The sequence below is a fragment of the Cryptotermes secundus genome, unplaced genomic scaffold, assembly GCF_002891405.2.
Source record: "Cryptotermes secundus unplaced genomic scaffold, Csec_1.0 scaffold635, whole genome shotgun sequence".
Taxonomy (NCBI): domain Eukaryota; kingdom Metazoa; phylum Arthropoda; class Insecta; order Blattodea; family Kalotermitidae; genus Cryptotermes; species Cryptotermes secundus.
In genome coordinates, this window is record NW_019733328.1 from 715,193 (window position 1) to 733,328 (window position 18,136).

General features: G+C 44.9%; 1 protein-coding gene across 1 annotated transcript in view; it reads right to left on the reverse strand.

The window, feature by feature from the left end:
* LOC111868029 overlaps positions 1 to 18,136 on the reverse strand; it is a 65,929-nt gene that overhangs the window by 17,565 nt on the left and 30,228 nt on the right. The window contains exon 11 of the mRNA XM_033752904.1: positions 612 to 730. Within this exon, the coding sequence (XP_033608795.1) occupies positions 612 to 730 (119 nt within the window). The remainder of the gene's footprint in view (positions 1 to 611; positions 731 to 18,136) is intronic.

The following is an 18,136-nucleotide window of genomic DNA, read 5'->3' on the forward strand; positions in this document are numbered from 1 at the left end:
CTCCCACACTGTTTAGACAGTCGGCTCAAAGATGGCGGCAAGGTTGTCAGCCTTACGCGCCGCCCTCGCTTTACTCCCCAGCGGTAGCCTAGTTGGTTGAGGGGCTACGCTACAAGCCGGAAGGTCGCGGGTTCAAGTCCCGATGAGGTCATTGGATTTTTTTTTAAATTGACCTAATCCTTCCGGCCGCACTATGGCCCTGGGGTCGACTCAGTCTCTAACAGAAATGAGTACCAGGAATTAATTAAATTTCCTTGGGAGTAAAGCGCGGCTGTCGCGTAAGGCTGACAACCTTACCGCCATCTCTGAGCCGATTGTCTAGGTAATGTGGGACCCTCAACGTCTCACGGCCTCTTACAGGGATAGCTTTACTTTACTTTTACTCTTTTTCTTCCCTCTCTTCCGCCCACGTTAGAGGACACAATAAATTAGTAGGACTGTATGCTGTATTTATTAGGATACTTAAAAATCTGCAGTGAAATACATATAAATCCGCTTGAAATGTAGTTAAAAAGCGCTCCCATAGAGCATGCATTGCGCGTAATATGTGCTTAAGTACAGTATTATTGCTTTATGAATGTATGACCTGCGCTGCTGCTGATGAAAGTTACCTTAAGAAGTTCTAGGTCAAAGAAGTTGAATCGATCTCTGCTCTCTGCGTCTTGCTTTGCTCTCACACTAGCGATCTGACTTGAAGATTGCTGTATCATTATGCTCACAAATGCTGCACCTAAAAGAAAATAAGAAATAAGTAGACCGTATTTAGAAATATTGGGCGATTTATTATTATTATTATTATTTAACTGCAAATGGGTTTTCACCCGGTGGCAGCGGTACTACAATAAGACGGCAGACAAATAACACACATCCACATTTGTGGATCATGAGTTGGGAAGTTGTGGAAATGGGGAGGGCCTGTTTTGAGGAACTGCCACAGAATCGGTCTGGAGTCACGAAAAACCACGGGCGACATAGACAGTCTGTTTGCGGGCCGACGTTTGAGACCCCTCCCCCAAAAAGAGAGCCTGGATAGCGCAGTCGGTATAACGATTGGCTACGGGCTGTACGACGGAGAGGTCTAAGGTCGAGTCCCGCCAGGGTCATGAATTTTCTGTTCTTCATGTCATTCAGACCGGTTCTGGGGTCCGCCCAGCCTCCTATTCAATGGGTACCGGTGGCTCTTTCTCCAGGAGTAAAGCGACCGGGATGTGAAGCTGCCCACTCACCTCCAGCTAATGTCGTGGTCAAGAAAACGTGGATCTATATATCCACTCCTCCATACGCCTTCATGACGTAGTGGTTAGTTAGTTAAGCACACTAACAAATTACCTTACCTATAACCCCCCCCCTCCTCCCAAAGAAGCAGAAGTGTTAGCAGTTGCACCGCGACGTTCCTGTATTTGGAATGACTCCCGGGGGGGGGGGCTGTGAGCCTCTGTCTCCACAATTTTAATTGTATTAAGTGCAGATGCAGCCATGAGCTATGCAGTTACGAAATTTAACACACACGTGGTTAAGAGGGCACTGTGTAGTATCCACTGAAATTTCTTTTGTAAAATGATTCACTTGTAAACCTATTTTTAAATGTTTTTACTACACGGCCATTTTTAGCCTACTTTCCTATTGTATGCTTATGCGATCTCCAAGCTGTTTCTATGTGTCTGTCTATCCCCTTGGATGAACTTCTGAATGCTTGGGCCAATCTTTGTGAAACTTGGTATGTATATCACGGCACCTGAGCCCATCTCAACGTCATAGTTCATAAATCCCTCCCATCGGCCTGTGTCTGTCTGTATGTGTATCCCTCTTTTCGGTGCTAGGCAACGGAAGGATTGTTGGACGCATAATTTTGTTTGCGATCCATGGTCGTATCAAAGGGAAGTAGGCGATTAGCTCTTCCCGGAACGCCTTGTATAATTTGATAATTTTAACGTTGCGAAGAGATCGCTTGCAGGTGTCAAGACTGGACAGCAAAAATTATTTTCCAGTAATTGAGAATGAACACGGGATAGCTCAGTCGGTATAGCGAGGGGCTGAACGGTCGGAGTTCTAATCCCGGAAAGGATATGATATTTCTCTTCTTCACAGCGTCAGGAGCGGCTCTGGGGCCCATCCAGCCTCCTGTGCAATGGGTACCGGGGTGGCTGTTTGCCCAGCGGGTAAATCGGCAGGGACGTGAAGCTGATGACGTATCTCCATATAGTTCCGATGTCAGGAATGATGGAGGTATACATCCACTCCCCCATATGTCTTCATGGCATAGTGCTTAATTAATTAAACACGGGTACAACTTTACATTAAAAATTAGTTAGAAATGAAATTGCTAGAATAGTAATGTCATTTTGTGTTATGTACTGCAAAAATATCCGATATATTTTGCTTAGCCCCATATCGGGGCCTAGGTTCGCGTCTTCGTCGAATACAAGGCAGGTCTGTTGATCACTACGCTACGATGTTAGCAAATTGCATCTAACAGAGTCCATATAAAATTAATAGGCGCACAGATAGTCTCAGAATTCTCAATCTTTGCCGTGTTCGTAAGAATAGACCACGGGATTCTGTTCCGAGCCAGATTAATCCAGTCCGCATCATCATAATCTGTTTCTTTAGAATCTGTTTAATATTATTCTTGCAGATGTTCTTCCTTTCAGGTTTTCCGGCTGAAATTATGTGACGTTACGTTACGCCCCAAAATTTCCCCCCTTGATCATTTAAGGCCAGCATAATTGTTAATGAGGAAAGTAGTTTCATTGGAAATTACGAGACGGTTGACTTATGATGGTTCTGTGACGTCGAATACTGGGGTTTTGTTTCGCTGATGGCTTTACTTTGTATATCACGTTAAGCTGGCTGCAAGGTTGAAAATTAGTCAGCATTATGACAGCAATTACAACAGGTACTTAAGAAATCGTTGTAGGCCGTTGAGTCTATTTCTACTCCACCATATGTGGCAGTTGTACTCCGCGTAATTTGGACATGCCCATCCCGAACAGAACTCTCAGTGAATTTTGTCGAATCCACTAACACAGCGGTGACTATGAAGAGTCGCGATTTCTTGAATTGTAACACACTGTAGTTCGGAGAGAGCCAGACATTTCGGAGGAAAATGTGGTCTCCGTCTCCAGAATCAAAGAATAACCCACTCAAGAAACCAACAGAAGCAGTCATCAAGCTCGGCTTACACTTAGATTCCGAAACGTCCAACTGTCTCCTACCTACTTCCTTACTTAATCCTTTCCTCTTGTATTTTACGATATCGAGTTTGTTTGTTTTTTTATTTTATTTTGATCATTTTACAGACGGTAGGACTCCTTGGACGAGTGATCAGTTCATCGCAAGGTCTCTACCTAAACACAGGAGAACACAAACACAGAATAATCACATACACATACCAAACATACATGCCTTAGACCGCTTGGCTTCCGTGACCGGCCTCACCTAACTACACGGCGTTACAATGCAGAAAACCACACACTTCAACTCTAATATGTATGGTGTTTATGGGTTAGTCAGGAACTTAGTTATAATGCGTCACCATCCCTCCCCCCTTAATTCAGCCGCAGTCACCGCCCTCTGCTTCATATCTTGCTGTACGTCTAGCAGATGTAACATCACGGCCTGAATATTACTCTCACGGTCCATTCGTCTTCTGTTTAATTCCAAGCATCAGTGGGACGTAAACAGTTTCTTGCAACTGCGTATCGTATGTTTGCATGTACATGAAATGTCCTGTATGTGTGAGACACGTCGTCCTTGCCAGGGATGTTTTCTCTGACTATCAGCATCCAGATGTAATTAGACTGAGACAAAATAAACCTCTGATATTTGGATGACTTGCCTCGGTCGTCAGTGACTGCTACAGAATCGCCGTGCCAGAAATTGTTTTCTATGGAGTGGAAACGGTTATAGAGGACCCTTTTTTCCCCTGGGTTGAAGCGGATGGAATATGAAACTGGCTAATTAACTCCATGGAACTGAGCCCTTTTTGAGAAGCCGCCAGTTGTGCAGATACTCAAGGATTTCCCAACATTTTGTTTGCACCCGAATGTTCCATTATCGTGTTCACAAGAGCCCTCCACTAGTCCCTATCTTGAGCCAGATCAATCCAGTCCATTCCACCCCACCCTATCTCTAAGATCCGTTTTATTATTATCCGCCCACCTACGTTTTGGTCTACCTAGTGTTCTCTTTCCTTCTTGCTTTCACAGTAATATCCTATATTCTCCCCCATTCACGATACATGCCATGCCGTACTATCTTTTACATAATTCTATTGTCTATAATGCGTTGAGATTTTCTTCCACGTTCATAGACACTTTCATGGAGCTTAGGCAGGGGACTATCTGTTCCTCTGTTATCATAGTTTTTAGTGCTTCTTTGTGGTAAAAGTCAGTAAAGGTATCCCTGTAACAGGCCGTGGGTGCCCATAGGGTTGTGAGGTGTTGAGTTTCCCACACTTTGTAGACATTCGGCTCATAGATGGCGGTAAGGTTGTCATCCTTACGCGCCGGCCGCCCTTTACCCCAAAGAATATTCCCGGTACTCATTTCTGTTAGAGGCTGAGTCGATCGCAGGGCCCTAGTGCGGCTGTAAGGATTAGGTAAATTGAAAAGATCCACCTCATCGGGATTCAATTCCGCGACCTTCCGGCTTGTAGCATAGTGCCTCAACCAAATACGCTGCCGCGCTCCTCCGCTTGTTTATGGTATGTTTCTTAAAGAATGGCATTACACTGTCAACGTATTTGACGGGTGAATGGAAACCAACAGAGCCGCACTTTCATGTGACCGCCTGACTTCGGTGCAGGTGTCGGTGGGGAAAACCGTCACAGTGTGTGCTAATTGCGTCGGAGCCCAGGAATGCTATTCACTGTCGTAACACAGTGGCCATTCTTAAAGATGTGTGTTGGCAGTGTTTATAGCGCATAAGCACATACAGGATGGCAGTAAAGATACGTCGCTACTCAGTTTGCGTATAAAACAATATTATTGCCCTTGGGTACCTCCCTCGGTCAAGTAATTCCCCGCTTTTTATGGAACCTTAAGGTTCATTATCGTATTTACATCCTGCTGCTAGACTCAGTTCTTCACCTTATGAAGTGGTTCCGTGCTCTATTGGAGATCATTTTATAATACTGATACCCACTAAAAGGGAGCCGGGATAGCATAGTCGGTATATCGACCGAGGGGTCGGTGTTCGAGACAGGGTCAAGAATTTTCTCTTCTCTTCCTCTTTTCAGATAGAGGGTGTCGCGTGGTCAGCGCAACGGATCCCCACGGCCATAATTTCGGTTTTCTATACCGGAGCCGCTACTTTTCCATTCAAGTAGCTCCTCAGTTATCCTCACGAGGCTGTGTGGACCCCGTTCGAGACCCATTACTTCTCAGAAAATCTGGTAGCGCCGGGGATTAAACCCGGAACCTCAGGATATGTAGCTAGGAACTCTGACCACTAGACCACAGCATGAGATAAATCATCTTTCTAAGAAGGGAACCTCTCTGTATGGAATGTCGCCATTGTGTTTTTCTAGCCTTGATGTTTTCTGTGGACTATGGCCCAGCAATTCTTTGTGTGTGTATGTGCGTGTGTAGTCTTGTACCGTAACTAAACCCTGTACTTGAGGCTGATAGAAATAACAGTTTGTTTTTCTTATTACCTATCCGTGGTTTCTTAAGGAATGATATTTTGCAATGTCATTCTGAATCATTGAATCATTTCACGACTCTCACTGTGTACAACACTGAACAATAGAGACCTTACGGTCCTTTCCTAGAAGAGGTCACTTAAATACCATGGTCGTTCCTAGACCACTGAGGCATGTACGCAACACTATCATTATCACCCCTAATACCAAGATTTAATGCCATAAGAATCGTACTAGTCAACCAATTCACTATTGTAAGAATGTGGATTGTGATCATCTGAGTTACGACATCGTGTAGTCTGGTAGATATCCTGAGATTGATCGTTGTTCCTCCGAAACGTTGATGATCACCTGCTAGACTATACGGTGACAACCTAGGGGACTGCAATGGAACCTTCGCCCCCATGAAAATGTAGTCTCAAAGTACTGTGGCGTATAGAGCCGTTGCTGGGCAGGGACCGCGAAGCAAACAACGGGAGTGGTAAACACGCCTCTACAACAGTAGAGTTACTGTTCGGTAAACACGTTCCCGTGGCAACGTTTACGCGTGCATCGGGGGAAACGAGGCGTTGCCTACGCGGTGCGCGCCGAGGAGTTGTAAGGAGAATAGAATTGGCGCAACCAGTTCACTTGAGCTCTGCAAGAGAGGCTGAGAAGAGATGGCGCTGTAGTTGGTTGAGAGTTGCAAGGAATTCTGCACGGGAGGCTGTTAAGATAGGACCTGAGCGCGGGAAACTGAAGAATCTCCATTGTTAGAAGCGGCGTTGCCAGGGAATGGCTGTCGGAGATACAGCAGTTTGGAAACAGTCTTAGTGGATCTTGTCGTGGTTTTTAAAGTGTGGATGTCAGTGATAACGCTGTAATTACTTGTAGTTCCGAGTGGGGTGTGTAAGTGGTCAGTAAATCTGTTCAGTAATCCACACCCAGTCTCTAGTCACACGCCTTAAATCGTGACAATTTATATGTGATGCTGCGAAAAAGAAGTTTAAGTAAGAAATCACTCAAATGAGATAAACGCGTCGCGAAATTCTCCTTATTGAAGGATCAAATGAAGAAACCGAGTTACATAATTAAAGCACACTTATTTCCCTGATTTAAGGTTCCCGCTGCTTGTAACATGAAGATTATTGTGACGTCGTGTAGTTTGGTAGATTGTTACTGATATTTCTGAGAAAACTGCTACCTTCAGAAGTACGCAGCGTGGATGAGCTTGTACAGTGTTCTCCCCATAGAGAATTGCTGTCATCTGGGATGTTATACTATGTAGCTGCGTTTATTATATCTTGAATATGTAGGCAGCAGGTGCCTTCGAAACATTGGTTCCTATCAAGCAGTATACACGACCTCACATTCCAGGGGGTTTTAACCCTGACGATGGAGCAGGTCGGGGCGTGAACCTGACCACTCACCTCCAGCTAGTGCCGAGACCAAGAAAATGTGGATATATATATCCACTCCCCCATACGCCTTCATGGCGTAGTGCTTCATTAGTTAAGCACAGGTACAACTTTACCTTTAGATGGAGCTGGTTTCTACGAAACGTTGGTACGTATCTGGGCGGCCTCATCCGAGATGACACTCCTCTAGCATGAAGACTAAAGACAGCATCTTCGTCCGAACGTTGCTGTCTGTCTACCACACTACACGGCGTCACATACCACAAAACAATAATCTTCACAATACCTTTCATTCAGGAAATACAGAAGTATTTCGAAACCACTGTGATCGTGGGTTCGAATCCCACTCGAGGCATTGATGTCTGTATTGTATGCGTTAATTCTGTGTTTGTGTTGTTCTCTGTGTAGGTAGCAGCCTTGCGACGGGCTGATCCCCCGTCCAAGGAGTTCTGCCGACTGTGTATAGGATTAAGAAAATGAAAAAGCGGCCAAGGTGAAACAAAATGACTGCAGAGTCATAGATAGATCCGGTATGTCGGTAGATATCGGAGTCTAGCGTAATAACTTCGGTTAGAATTGCAGAACGTGGCGTGGATTTGAGTTGTAAAGCAAGCAGACAACCATGAAAAATGAAGCAGCGAAGAATTTATTGCAGACTACACGGTGTCACATCACGCAAAACATTATTCTTGGCGACACTGAAAACTTAGAAGGTTCGAGTGCTTTTAAGGCCAGCGAAATGTGTCCTGTTTTGTGTCATGATGTGATACTCCACATTGAAACCATGAACAGGAACAACACAGAAGCAAACATGCAGAAGTACAGAGCGCGCTCCAAAGGGAGAGAAACACTCGGTCATGTCGTCACAGTGAAGAAGGCAAGAAGAAAGACGTAAAAGAACCAAGAAACTAATAATAACATTGTAAGGGAATAGTACCAAACATCGGACCCGGACCATAATCACCACCTACATTACGCGACAAATAACATAGAATTTTACATTGTAACGACGAGAGAAATTAAAAAAAAAAATTAAATCTGTTTGATATACATATATTTTTTTTCCTGTGGCGCTACATCCCCAATTTGGGCCTAGGCCTACCTCCATGAAACTCCGTTTCACTTCGGTTTACTAGATCTTACACATACGGTAGGACTCCTTGGGCGAGTGATCAGCTCATCGCAAGGCCTCTACCTGTAGACAAACACAGAAAAACGCACACAAACATCCATGCCCTGAGTGTGATTCGAACCCACGATCCCGGCTTCCGAGCGAGCGAAGACAGTGCATGCCTTAGACCGCTCGGCTACCGTGACCGGTTTGAAATTTTATTAATACGAGTAATTATATGTACTATGATGATTATAATGATCAACAGTAATATGGATTCATATTAGGATATGTCAATAATATGAGACGTATTTATTGAAACCACCTGAAGATGAAACCAATGTAAACAAGTAGTCTGTCTCATGTTGAAGTATCCGTTGTGCTGACGGCTAGAGGATCAGAATAGTGAAGTGTGCTTGCCTCCGGAATTACCAGTTCCACGGTGTACACTGGCAGTTTTTGTCAGCGCCTTCAAGGACTACTAAGTCTCCTGTTCCATGGATCGTCCGTCCCAGCCGCCATTGTTACACGTATCTATCTGTACGTGATGTGATCGTCAATGAGCAAGGGCGGAGACCTTCGTACTGGTCTTTAAAGCACAGACAGTGGGGCTTGTCACCCTTAGCAGCGTCGCAATGTAACCCAGATGCACTGGATTGACACATCAACCTCAATCCCTTGCGAAACTTGAGCAGTGTTGCGGTATTCTGGGACGTGACACCATGTAATTCGGTAGAGAGATCCCGACGTTTCGGAGCGACCTGCTTCGGTATTCAGGTTAGAAGAATGTCTTCTGGGATCTGAGACCATGTAGTTTGGTAGAAAAATGCCAGCGTTTCGGAGAAATTTGCTGCCTCCATCTTGAGGGGTGAAACATACCTTCTAGAATGTGATGCTGTTAGTTTGGTAGGCAGATCCCAACGTTTCGGGGCGACCTGCTGCCTCTATGGTAAAAAAGTAAAGAAGTGAAGTTGTCAATATGCTTAACTAGCTAACACTACGCCATGAAGGCGTATGGGGGAATGTATATATGCATCCACATTTTCTTGACCTCGGCAGTAGCTATAGGTGAGTAGTCAGCTTTACGCCTCGCCCGGTTTACCCCCGGGGAAAGAGCCCCCAGGACCCATTGGATGGGAGGCTGGGTGAACCCCAGATCCTGTCTGGACGACGTGGAGAGGAGAAAATTCTTGACCATACAAGGACTCGAACTCCGACCTGTCGTCCAGCCTGTAGCCAATCGCTATACCGACTGCGCTATCCCGGCTTCCTCTATGTACAGGGTAAAACGTATCTTATAGGATGTAAGGCAGTGTAGTTTGGCAGATAAATACCAAAGTTTCGAAGGAACTGCCTAATTTAAGGTACTATTCCAGAATTTGCATGGAAGAACTGAGGAAAACCACAGAACGCCTCTGACAGGATAGTCGCTGTCCGGCCGACATTGAGATCGGGCGTCGCCTTAATACAACTCAGAAGCGTCTCTGCCGGATGGGCACCGGAAACGGGTAATAAAGCCAGGCAACGGCCCCCTCCCCACGTTCGTAGATTAAAATAATTAAAAATGGGGAAAAGGATGTATTATACCAAATATTAATACAAAAATTTACAATTATTTTTAAGTGTGACATCCATGTTTCTATACAGAGACCCACAGCTCGAAAGAGTGGTCCTCGAATATTCTTACAAGGGTCAACCGTAAGTTCGTAAGCAATTTTTCTGGCTGCCCCCTGATCCTAACGAAAAATCCCAGCGGAGCTCACGCTTCTGGGCCAGCTTCCCCGGTGAATTACGGTACAGAAACAATCGTACATGAAGATGAAGCATCCAAAAGCGTGTGAGATGTGTCATGCTACCATGTTTGAGATCAGTAAGGTCTTAATTACAGTATGCGATATTCATGACCTCATCACAGACGGGGTTTATTACGTTAACCAAGTGTTTTGTATTCTGTATGTTAAGAGGACAGGTCCAAGAATTTATAATTAATGAAACACTAGAGAACTGCCTGTTGAAATCAAGGGAAAAGTTAAGAAATTAATGCAGAAATTCTATTGCAGGCTGATTCCAGAGAGAAAAAAAACAGTTTCTTATTACAAGACACAAATGCTACTTTTAATGGAATTATTTAGAAGTGGTAAGGTTTATGGGGCCGGTCACGGTAGCCGTGAGGTCTAAGGCATGTACTATCTTCGCTCGCTTGGAAACCGGGATCGTGGGTTCGAATCCCACTCAGGGCATGGATGTTTGGTTTGTGTGTGTGTGCGTTTTTCTGTGTTTGTATACAGGTAGAGGCCTTGCGACGAGCCGAACACCCGCCCAAGGAGTCCTACCGAATGTGTGAGATCTAGAAAAACCGAAGTGAACGGAGAAGTTCATGGAGGTAGGCCTAGGCCCACTGGGGCTGTAGTTCCAAGGAAAAAAAAAGGTTTATGGATTTTTATAATAAAGGACGTTGTGGGTCATGCATACGGGGCAAATAATAAGTCCCTCCTGAAATTCCGAACTCGGCAGCGCGACAACCAAGACAGACACAGCAGAAAGGAGAACATCAGAAGGTATAGAATCTCTCCAAGTTTGTCTGGGTAATAGGCGCCATGGCGTACTTGCAGATTTCACGGCTAGGGGCAGTCGTGACAAAACATGGCGAGGACAGAGGATAAGAAAGCGTTCTGTGTCTTGGAATCTGCCAAAACTGAGTCAGTTGTGACGGTGTAACAGAAGTTTCGGACCAAGTCTCACATAGAACCACCTACAGACAAAACAATTCGTGAGTGGTACAAGAAATTGCAGCCGAGTGACTGCCTTTGCGCTGCGAAACGAACAGGCCGGCCGGGGCCATCGGCCGAGACTGTCCAGCGTGTGCAAGCAACTTTAGTCGAGAGCCCTCAGAAGTTAAGACAGTACATTAATAGAAGCATTTTGTACTCAGGGAGTAGTGACGTCGACCATATCATTGAAGAGCTACAGACTCCATTTTGTGTAGTTCTGCGAAGATGCATTTCCCAGTGGGATTTCAGATCTTTGGAATATAAGATCTAAAAGTTGGTGACGATGGTGCATTAATACAGATATTATGTTACTCGACATTGCGGCCTCCGTAGTCTAGCGGTAACGTTCCCACCTCATGACTCAAGGTACGCGGGTTCAAACCCGGCGGAAGTCGTGGAATTTTTAAGAGCGGAAAAATTCAGGGAACAAGTCCTCCGGAATGGACTTAAAGCCGTGGGTCTCGTGTCGTAGATTTACTGCACGTAAGAGAACCTCATGTCTCTAGGAGACCTCTGAGCTAAATTTAGGCAATTTCCCGCCCAAATAGTTTCCAATGCCTCCGGTAGATGGGGGAGGTTAGGTACCGCTGCCAGAGGAGGGACGACCTCACTGACAGAAAGGGACTAACTATCAGATACCACTGCCAGTAGAAACTCGAAACCTCGCTGGCAGAAAGGGAACGATAGCAAGCACCAGTACCGATAGGGTATGGAGACAGTAGAAATTCAAAGGGGGACGCACAATAGATCAAACTGGTCGCGGTGCATGGGGTAACCCACCCCCTCAATACTCAATACTCAATGTTTCTCGACGTTATTCATCTTCCTGTTTTTATTTAAAACATTACGTTTCAGAGACTCTGTTCTTTCTCCGTCTTCAGGTAGAACCTTCTCAGTTGGGCCCAGTCGATAGAGCTAGTCACTATCTTCGGACACCTGCACCAAGTCACAGTCAAAGTTATGTTGCAACTGACGGTCGGTCAGTCTGTCTGGCTCATGTCCAGAAGTTTCTTTTTATACGAAAGTTAACTGTCCTGTCCATGTGGGGCGCCCTCTCTGACGAGAGGTCGGGGTCTGTCATTTCTCAGTCGTATTCGGTAATATTAAGTCTATTGTCAGTATGTACACCTATTTACAAGATTATACTTAATATCTACTCCAGTGTGCAATATATACAAGGCCTCTATCAGTCCAGGCTCAGTACAGCAGATTATGTCCTATTTCTAGTAGTATTCGCTACCACGGCAGTCTAGTCACTTGAACGGTCGTGTGCCTGACCGCCGCCAAGTTTAAGCCTCTTATACTTTCTGTGGCGGGCTTCGCCTTGACCAATATTGCGAACATTCTCATTATCATGATTTTGTATGACTTCTGCTTGCTGGCTGCATAATTTTGTTACAAAGTCACATACGTACGGGATTTTGAATGCCATGCGAAACTCGTGGACCGGTGTGCGCCTTGGAAAATTGCCAGTGGTGCGGAGAACCTTGTTTTGCAGGCGCTGCAATTTCAGTAGATGAGTGTCTGCCGCGAACTCCCAGGCGGGACTAGCATAAGTCATTACGGATCTAATAAGAGCTTTGTGGAGGGTCAGTTTAATGTTAGCGCTCAATCGCTCAGTTTTGAATAAGGAATGTACCCTAATGAATGTTCTGAAGGCCTTGACTTCGATCATTTCTATGTGCAATCTCCATGTAACTCTCTTATCGAAGATTACACCTAGATATTTTGCACTAGTTACAAATGGAATATTTCGTCCATTTAGAGTGAGACAAGACTCAGGCGGTCGACGACTACGAGAGAAGTAGACCCCCTGAGTCTTATCTTAATTAATTTTTATATTCCACCGCTCACACCAGGTCTCCATTGAGCTGAGACCGCGCTGGAGTTTTCTAACAATAAAACCCTCCTTGCGATCTGTCGCATACAGACAAGTGTCGTCCGCAAAGAGGGCCAGGTGAACACCATGTGTTTGGGGGGCATCATTAATGTATATATTGAAAAGAATGGGGGAAAGGACAGAACCTTGTGGCACCCCTGCTTGCATTTCTCTTGGCGTTGACATTTGTCCTTCAACCGAAACCCTGAACTTACGTTGAGAAAGAAAGGATCCAATAAGTTTGGTCAAACTGTTCGAGAATTTCAATTTTGATAACTTATACAGCAAACCTGAGTGCCACATGGTATCAAAGACTTTTTCGATGTCCAAGAACACTGGGGCCATAGACATTTTATTGTTGAAATTAAGGTTCACGTGGTCCGCCAGCCTCATACATTGCAAGGTCGTGCTGTGACGTGCACGAAAACCAAACTGGCTTGCGCTGAGCAGGCCTCTTTCTTCAATATGTGGACACCTGCACCAACACAAGACAGGGTATACAAGCCAAACACAGCACAAACCATCTGTGAGAGTTAAGTAAAAAAACCGTTAGAACATTAAGAACTCCACGCGTATGAGGCCTAGCACCAGAGAACTATCAGAATTGAAGTCATCACTGGAGAAATAAATTCTTTGTATGGTATCAGCATAAGAAACAGCAATCTTCTTCAGAAGCATGTTTGACTAATTCTGATTTTTCAACCAGACCTTGCGTAAAGTTATATTTGTACTCCTTAATGCGTACTTCTAAAGGTCTGCTTGTTTCACCGATGTAACATCAGTCACAGTCACACAGAATATATTGTTTATTCCCTATTAGCGCAGTCGGTGTAGCGACGGGCTACGGACTGGACAGCCTGGTTTCGATTCCCGGAAGGGTCAAGAGATCTTTCTCTACTTTACAACGTCAAGACCGGCCCTGGAGCCCACCCCAGCCTCCTATACAATGGGTACCGGGGGTAAAGCGGCCTCCGTCTAGTGCCGATGTCAAGAATGGTGGAACTACTCGTATACCTCCACTCCCCAGTACCTCTTCATGGCTTGCTGCTTACTGAATTAAGCACATGGACAACTTTACCTTCTACCTGTAGAGTATACTATCGAGGTGAATAATGGCGTCAGGCATAAATATATACCACAGAGGATGGAAGGATGGTGTTTTTTTATTGTTGATGCAGGTAAACTGAAGATACGGATCAGAAATGCCGTTTATTATAGTGTATCAGATTCCAGAGAAAGCCATTCATTGTTAGAAACAAAGACTGCTCGCTCATTCATGACCTACTACAGAACTCACGTACATTAAACGATCAATGGCTCGTTAGTATGATGACCCCAAAATTTCCTAATTTCAAAGATTTCACTCACCGTTAACAAAAGTCTTTTGTGTAAACAGAGGAAAAGTTGTAAGATTTGAGGCTTTCACGGCGGTGACTATGAAGAAAGCAGTCTTCTGGGATGAAGATGGAGGCGATACGTTCCTCCGAAACGTCGGTTAACACCACATATACACGGTGCCAAATCCCAGAAGACTGCTTTCTTCAGAGAAAAGTTGTTTGTACAGCTAAAGTTAAATTTGAAATGAACAGTTCTAATTAAGTATGTGGTACAATTGGGTAAAGGAAAACACGTTTGAAAATTTATATTTAATACAGTTCTGGTGGATGGGCATCTGATGTCGGTCGCGAATCGTTTACTGTTGTAGCAAAAGTTCATCACCTATATCCAAATGGAACGATAATGAGGTAACACAGAATTTCGCTAACCAAACGCTCGTTAATGGTGGAATGGTATTCGTTTCGTTTCTGAATCCAACCAGCAAAGCTACATGATAACTGAGATTTCCAATTTCATCGTCTGAAGAGACTGACTGTACAGCCTTCTGTGATATTTCTGAAACCTACGTGGACGCACTAGTTTCTGTTCAAGGTGCGGGACTGGGGATTCCCCAGTAGCGATCTGACGGTCAATAATTTTTGTGTACTTCTTGTCCTGCTGCCTCTTTCCCCCATTTTATTTTTGTTTGAATTTACGCGAGCTAATAACTTGAAGTAGGCGGTGTCAGTAAAGCCTGCAAATGCATTATCAACATTTACTTTTGCCTTCTGCCTATGAAACAAGTTGAAGGATTTGCCATATTGTCACTGGAAGAAGGACTTATGGCATCAGCACATAATGGTCATGTCATTAAGTTTCACAAAGCTTGCCTAAAGCATTTTAAGAGATATGACCAGGATATCTGAGCCAGTATAGTGACAGGGTCGAGGGCTGGATAACCACTGACTCGGTGTTCAGTTCCAGCAAGGGCAATATATTGTAACATGTAGACCCGTTGCTAAGTAACGACTTTGTAAAAAACGCCTGTTGCTGGGCAACACATTCCTAACACGCACCAATGGACTAACTGGGAAGAGTATTCTCTACGCGGTCCATGCGACAGCTGCGTGACGCAACAGTAGAAGAACTGTTGGAAGCGATGTGTTTCTATGTGGTCCGTGCCGAGATGTTATAAGCAGGAGAAGTCTAGAATTTAATTAGTTGTGAGACAGTTACCGCCAAATAAGGGCGTTAGAATACGGAAGCCGAGGAAGCCACGGCGTTGGAAGCCGTTACTAAGCGACAACCGGTGAAGATACAGCAGACTGAGAAGACTTAATGCGTGTTGTGGTGATTTGTAGAGCGTATGAATTAGCGAGAACAGTATAATTACTTATAGTTATGGTCCGTAATTGGTCAGTAAATCCAATTACTAATCTAAACCTCGTCTGTAACCACTCAGTCACATGACAACTGGTGTCAGCGCTCCCAGGCTGGCCCTGGGGCTCTCACAACTTTGGGTACCTTGGGCCTTTTCTGCGGGGGTAAAGCAGTTCGATCGTGAATCCGAATACTCTCTTCTACCTAGTGCCGAGGTTAGGAATACGTGGAACTATACTTTTACTCGTCATGCATCTTTATAGTTTGGTACTTAATTAAGAACTGGGATAATTTCACCTTTTAATTACTTGATGAAGCCCAAATGTTATCGCCTTCCAAACAAACAAACTCCGTGGCTTTAGTCCTCAAGCGAACTATACCGACCGAGCGACCGCCGCTTGTTGGCGAAGTTAGTGCCCTTCCAGGTGTAATTAATTGTCCAGCTCCATAATCAGGACCCTAAAGTTCAGCGTTACAGTTCGTCCTCGATTTCATTATCCCTTCTGTCCAACTTGATACAGCATTGTCCTTCAGTCACTTGCTGACGAGGCGCGTTGCCAGTTGTATGATTTATATACGAATACGATTCCACCAGAGATATTAATATAGACTGTGACCTCTGGAAGCTTACGACTGCACTCTTTGACGTCTGGGGTTGAAATGAAGATGTGGTAACTGTGCTAATGTTTCTACTTGCCACGTTACACGTTGACAGGGCCAGGGATCGCCAGGCTCCGCTCGTCATGAGGCGACGTGTTGAGCCCTCCCGTCTGTTATTTCGTTCTGTAGCCAGTCCAATGGAATTAGTATCAATTTAATATTATCTAACCATGTACGTATCTTTTTCCAAATTGTTTATTTTCATGGTGTTTTCCAGCCACGATTTTATGTATAACTTGATTCAGTGCCCACAAAAGCCATGGGACGCATGAGAGGAGCAGTATGTGGACATTTGGGGACGTTGCACAGCGAGTAGGTTTGTGATGTATGCGTCACATACTGTTGGGAAAGCAATGCGTGTGTAAATCGGGTGGGAGAAACAAGAAGCGATGTAAAATTTTGATACTGAAACCTCTTTGAAAGCAGCCATTTGGAAGACCGAGAAGTAAATGCAAGGACTGGCTTAAAGTGGAAGTCATGAGGATGGTTTAGTATTCTTTGTGCCGATTGGTTTTGGTATTAGCGATGGTTAACCATCAAGCTTTTACTGGCAAAGAGTTGATTTGTTAATTCATGAGGAAGAGAGTTAAGTATTGTGCAAGAAGGCGCTGTGTTATTGGTTTATTCCGTCGTCTTGGGGGTCAGAGGGTGCATTTCGGTTCGATTCCCGGCGCTACCACATTTTCTGAGAAGTAGTGGGTCTGGAACGGGGTAAACTCAGCCTCGTGAGGATAATTGAGGAGATGTTTCAAGGAAATAGCGGCTCCGGTCTAATAGAAAACAAAGATTAACGGCCGTGGGGATCCGTTGCGCTGACCACGCGACACCCTATATCCGCAAAATTTGGTCCTAACTTCGCCGACAAGCGGCAGTCCCTCAGTCGGTATAGTTCGCTTGCGGACTACAGGCCACGGAGTTTGTTGTGTTTTTGTGTGCTGTCAGATCTCCGGCAATACCGAGTCCGATGCGCTCATGTCCACGTCATGACCCCTGGGCAACGTCTTTCACGCCTAAGTTGTTCACTCGAGTTCTGACGCTTCCATATTGGGACCAACCAACTAAGGGAGACAGTCCTGATAGAAAACACTGACCCTTCAGGATTGCTGGGGGTTGGGTGTGGGGCTGGCAACTCCACCCTGGGAAAAAATATCACGAAAACTGAAGAAGCAACACCCGGCCAGACCAACTTACTAAGTAGAGAAGACTGGCCGAAGCTTCTGAAGAAGGACAGGGCCTACACAGGGCTATTGAGCCACCGATAACGATGACGATGACGATGATGATGATGATGATGATGATGATTCCATAGTCTAGAGTATTGCAGCCCACTTCGTATCACGAATTCTTTCACACTGCCTGTGATGCAACTTCGGATATGCAAAAAATCGATTGACGTCTTCGTTTTGGAGGACCGTCATAGGTTCTACAACTTCATTAAGTCAGAAAGGCAGAGCCTTATAGATGCTGTGAGTGAAGTCTCGAATGTTAAAAACAGCTTCTTTTTGCAATTATATATATTATATATATATTATAATTATAATACGGTGGATGACGTTTATTAAGGTATTAGTGGATAACCCAGGGGTTCGCCTGTCACTGTAGCCGAGCAGTCTAAGGCATGTAATGTCTTCGTTCGCTCGGAAGCCGGGATGGTGGGTTCGAATCCCACTCAGGGCATGGATGTTTAATGTTTGTGTGTGTATAGGTAGAGGCCTTACGACGAGCTGATCACCCGTCCAAGGAGTCCTACTGAATGTCTAAAATCTAGTAAACCGAAGTGAAACGGAGAGTTTCATGGAGGTAGGCCAAGGCCCAAATTTGTGCTGTAGCACCAAAGGAAAAAAGAACAGGGTTTCTCAAACATAATACGGTGACCCATGTACCAGTTTACGCCAGAACCCCCTCCCCCCAAATTTCTGTTGGTCAATTCATAGTGCAGTTTTGCACCTCTTTGCATAACAACAAGAACGTCAGAAA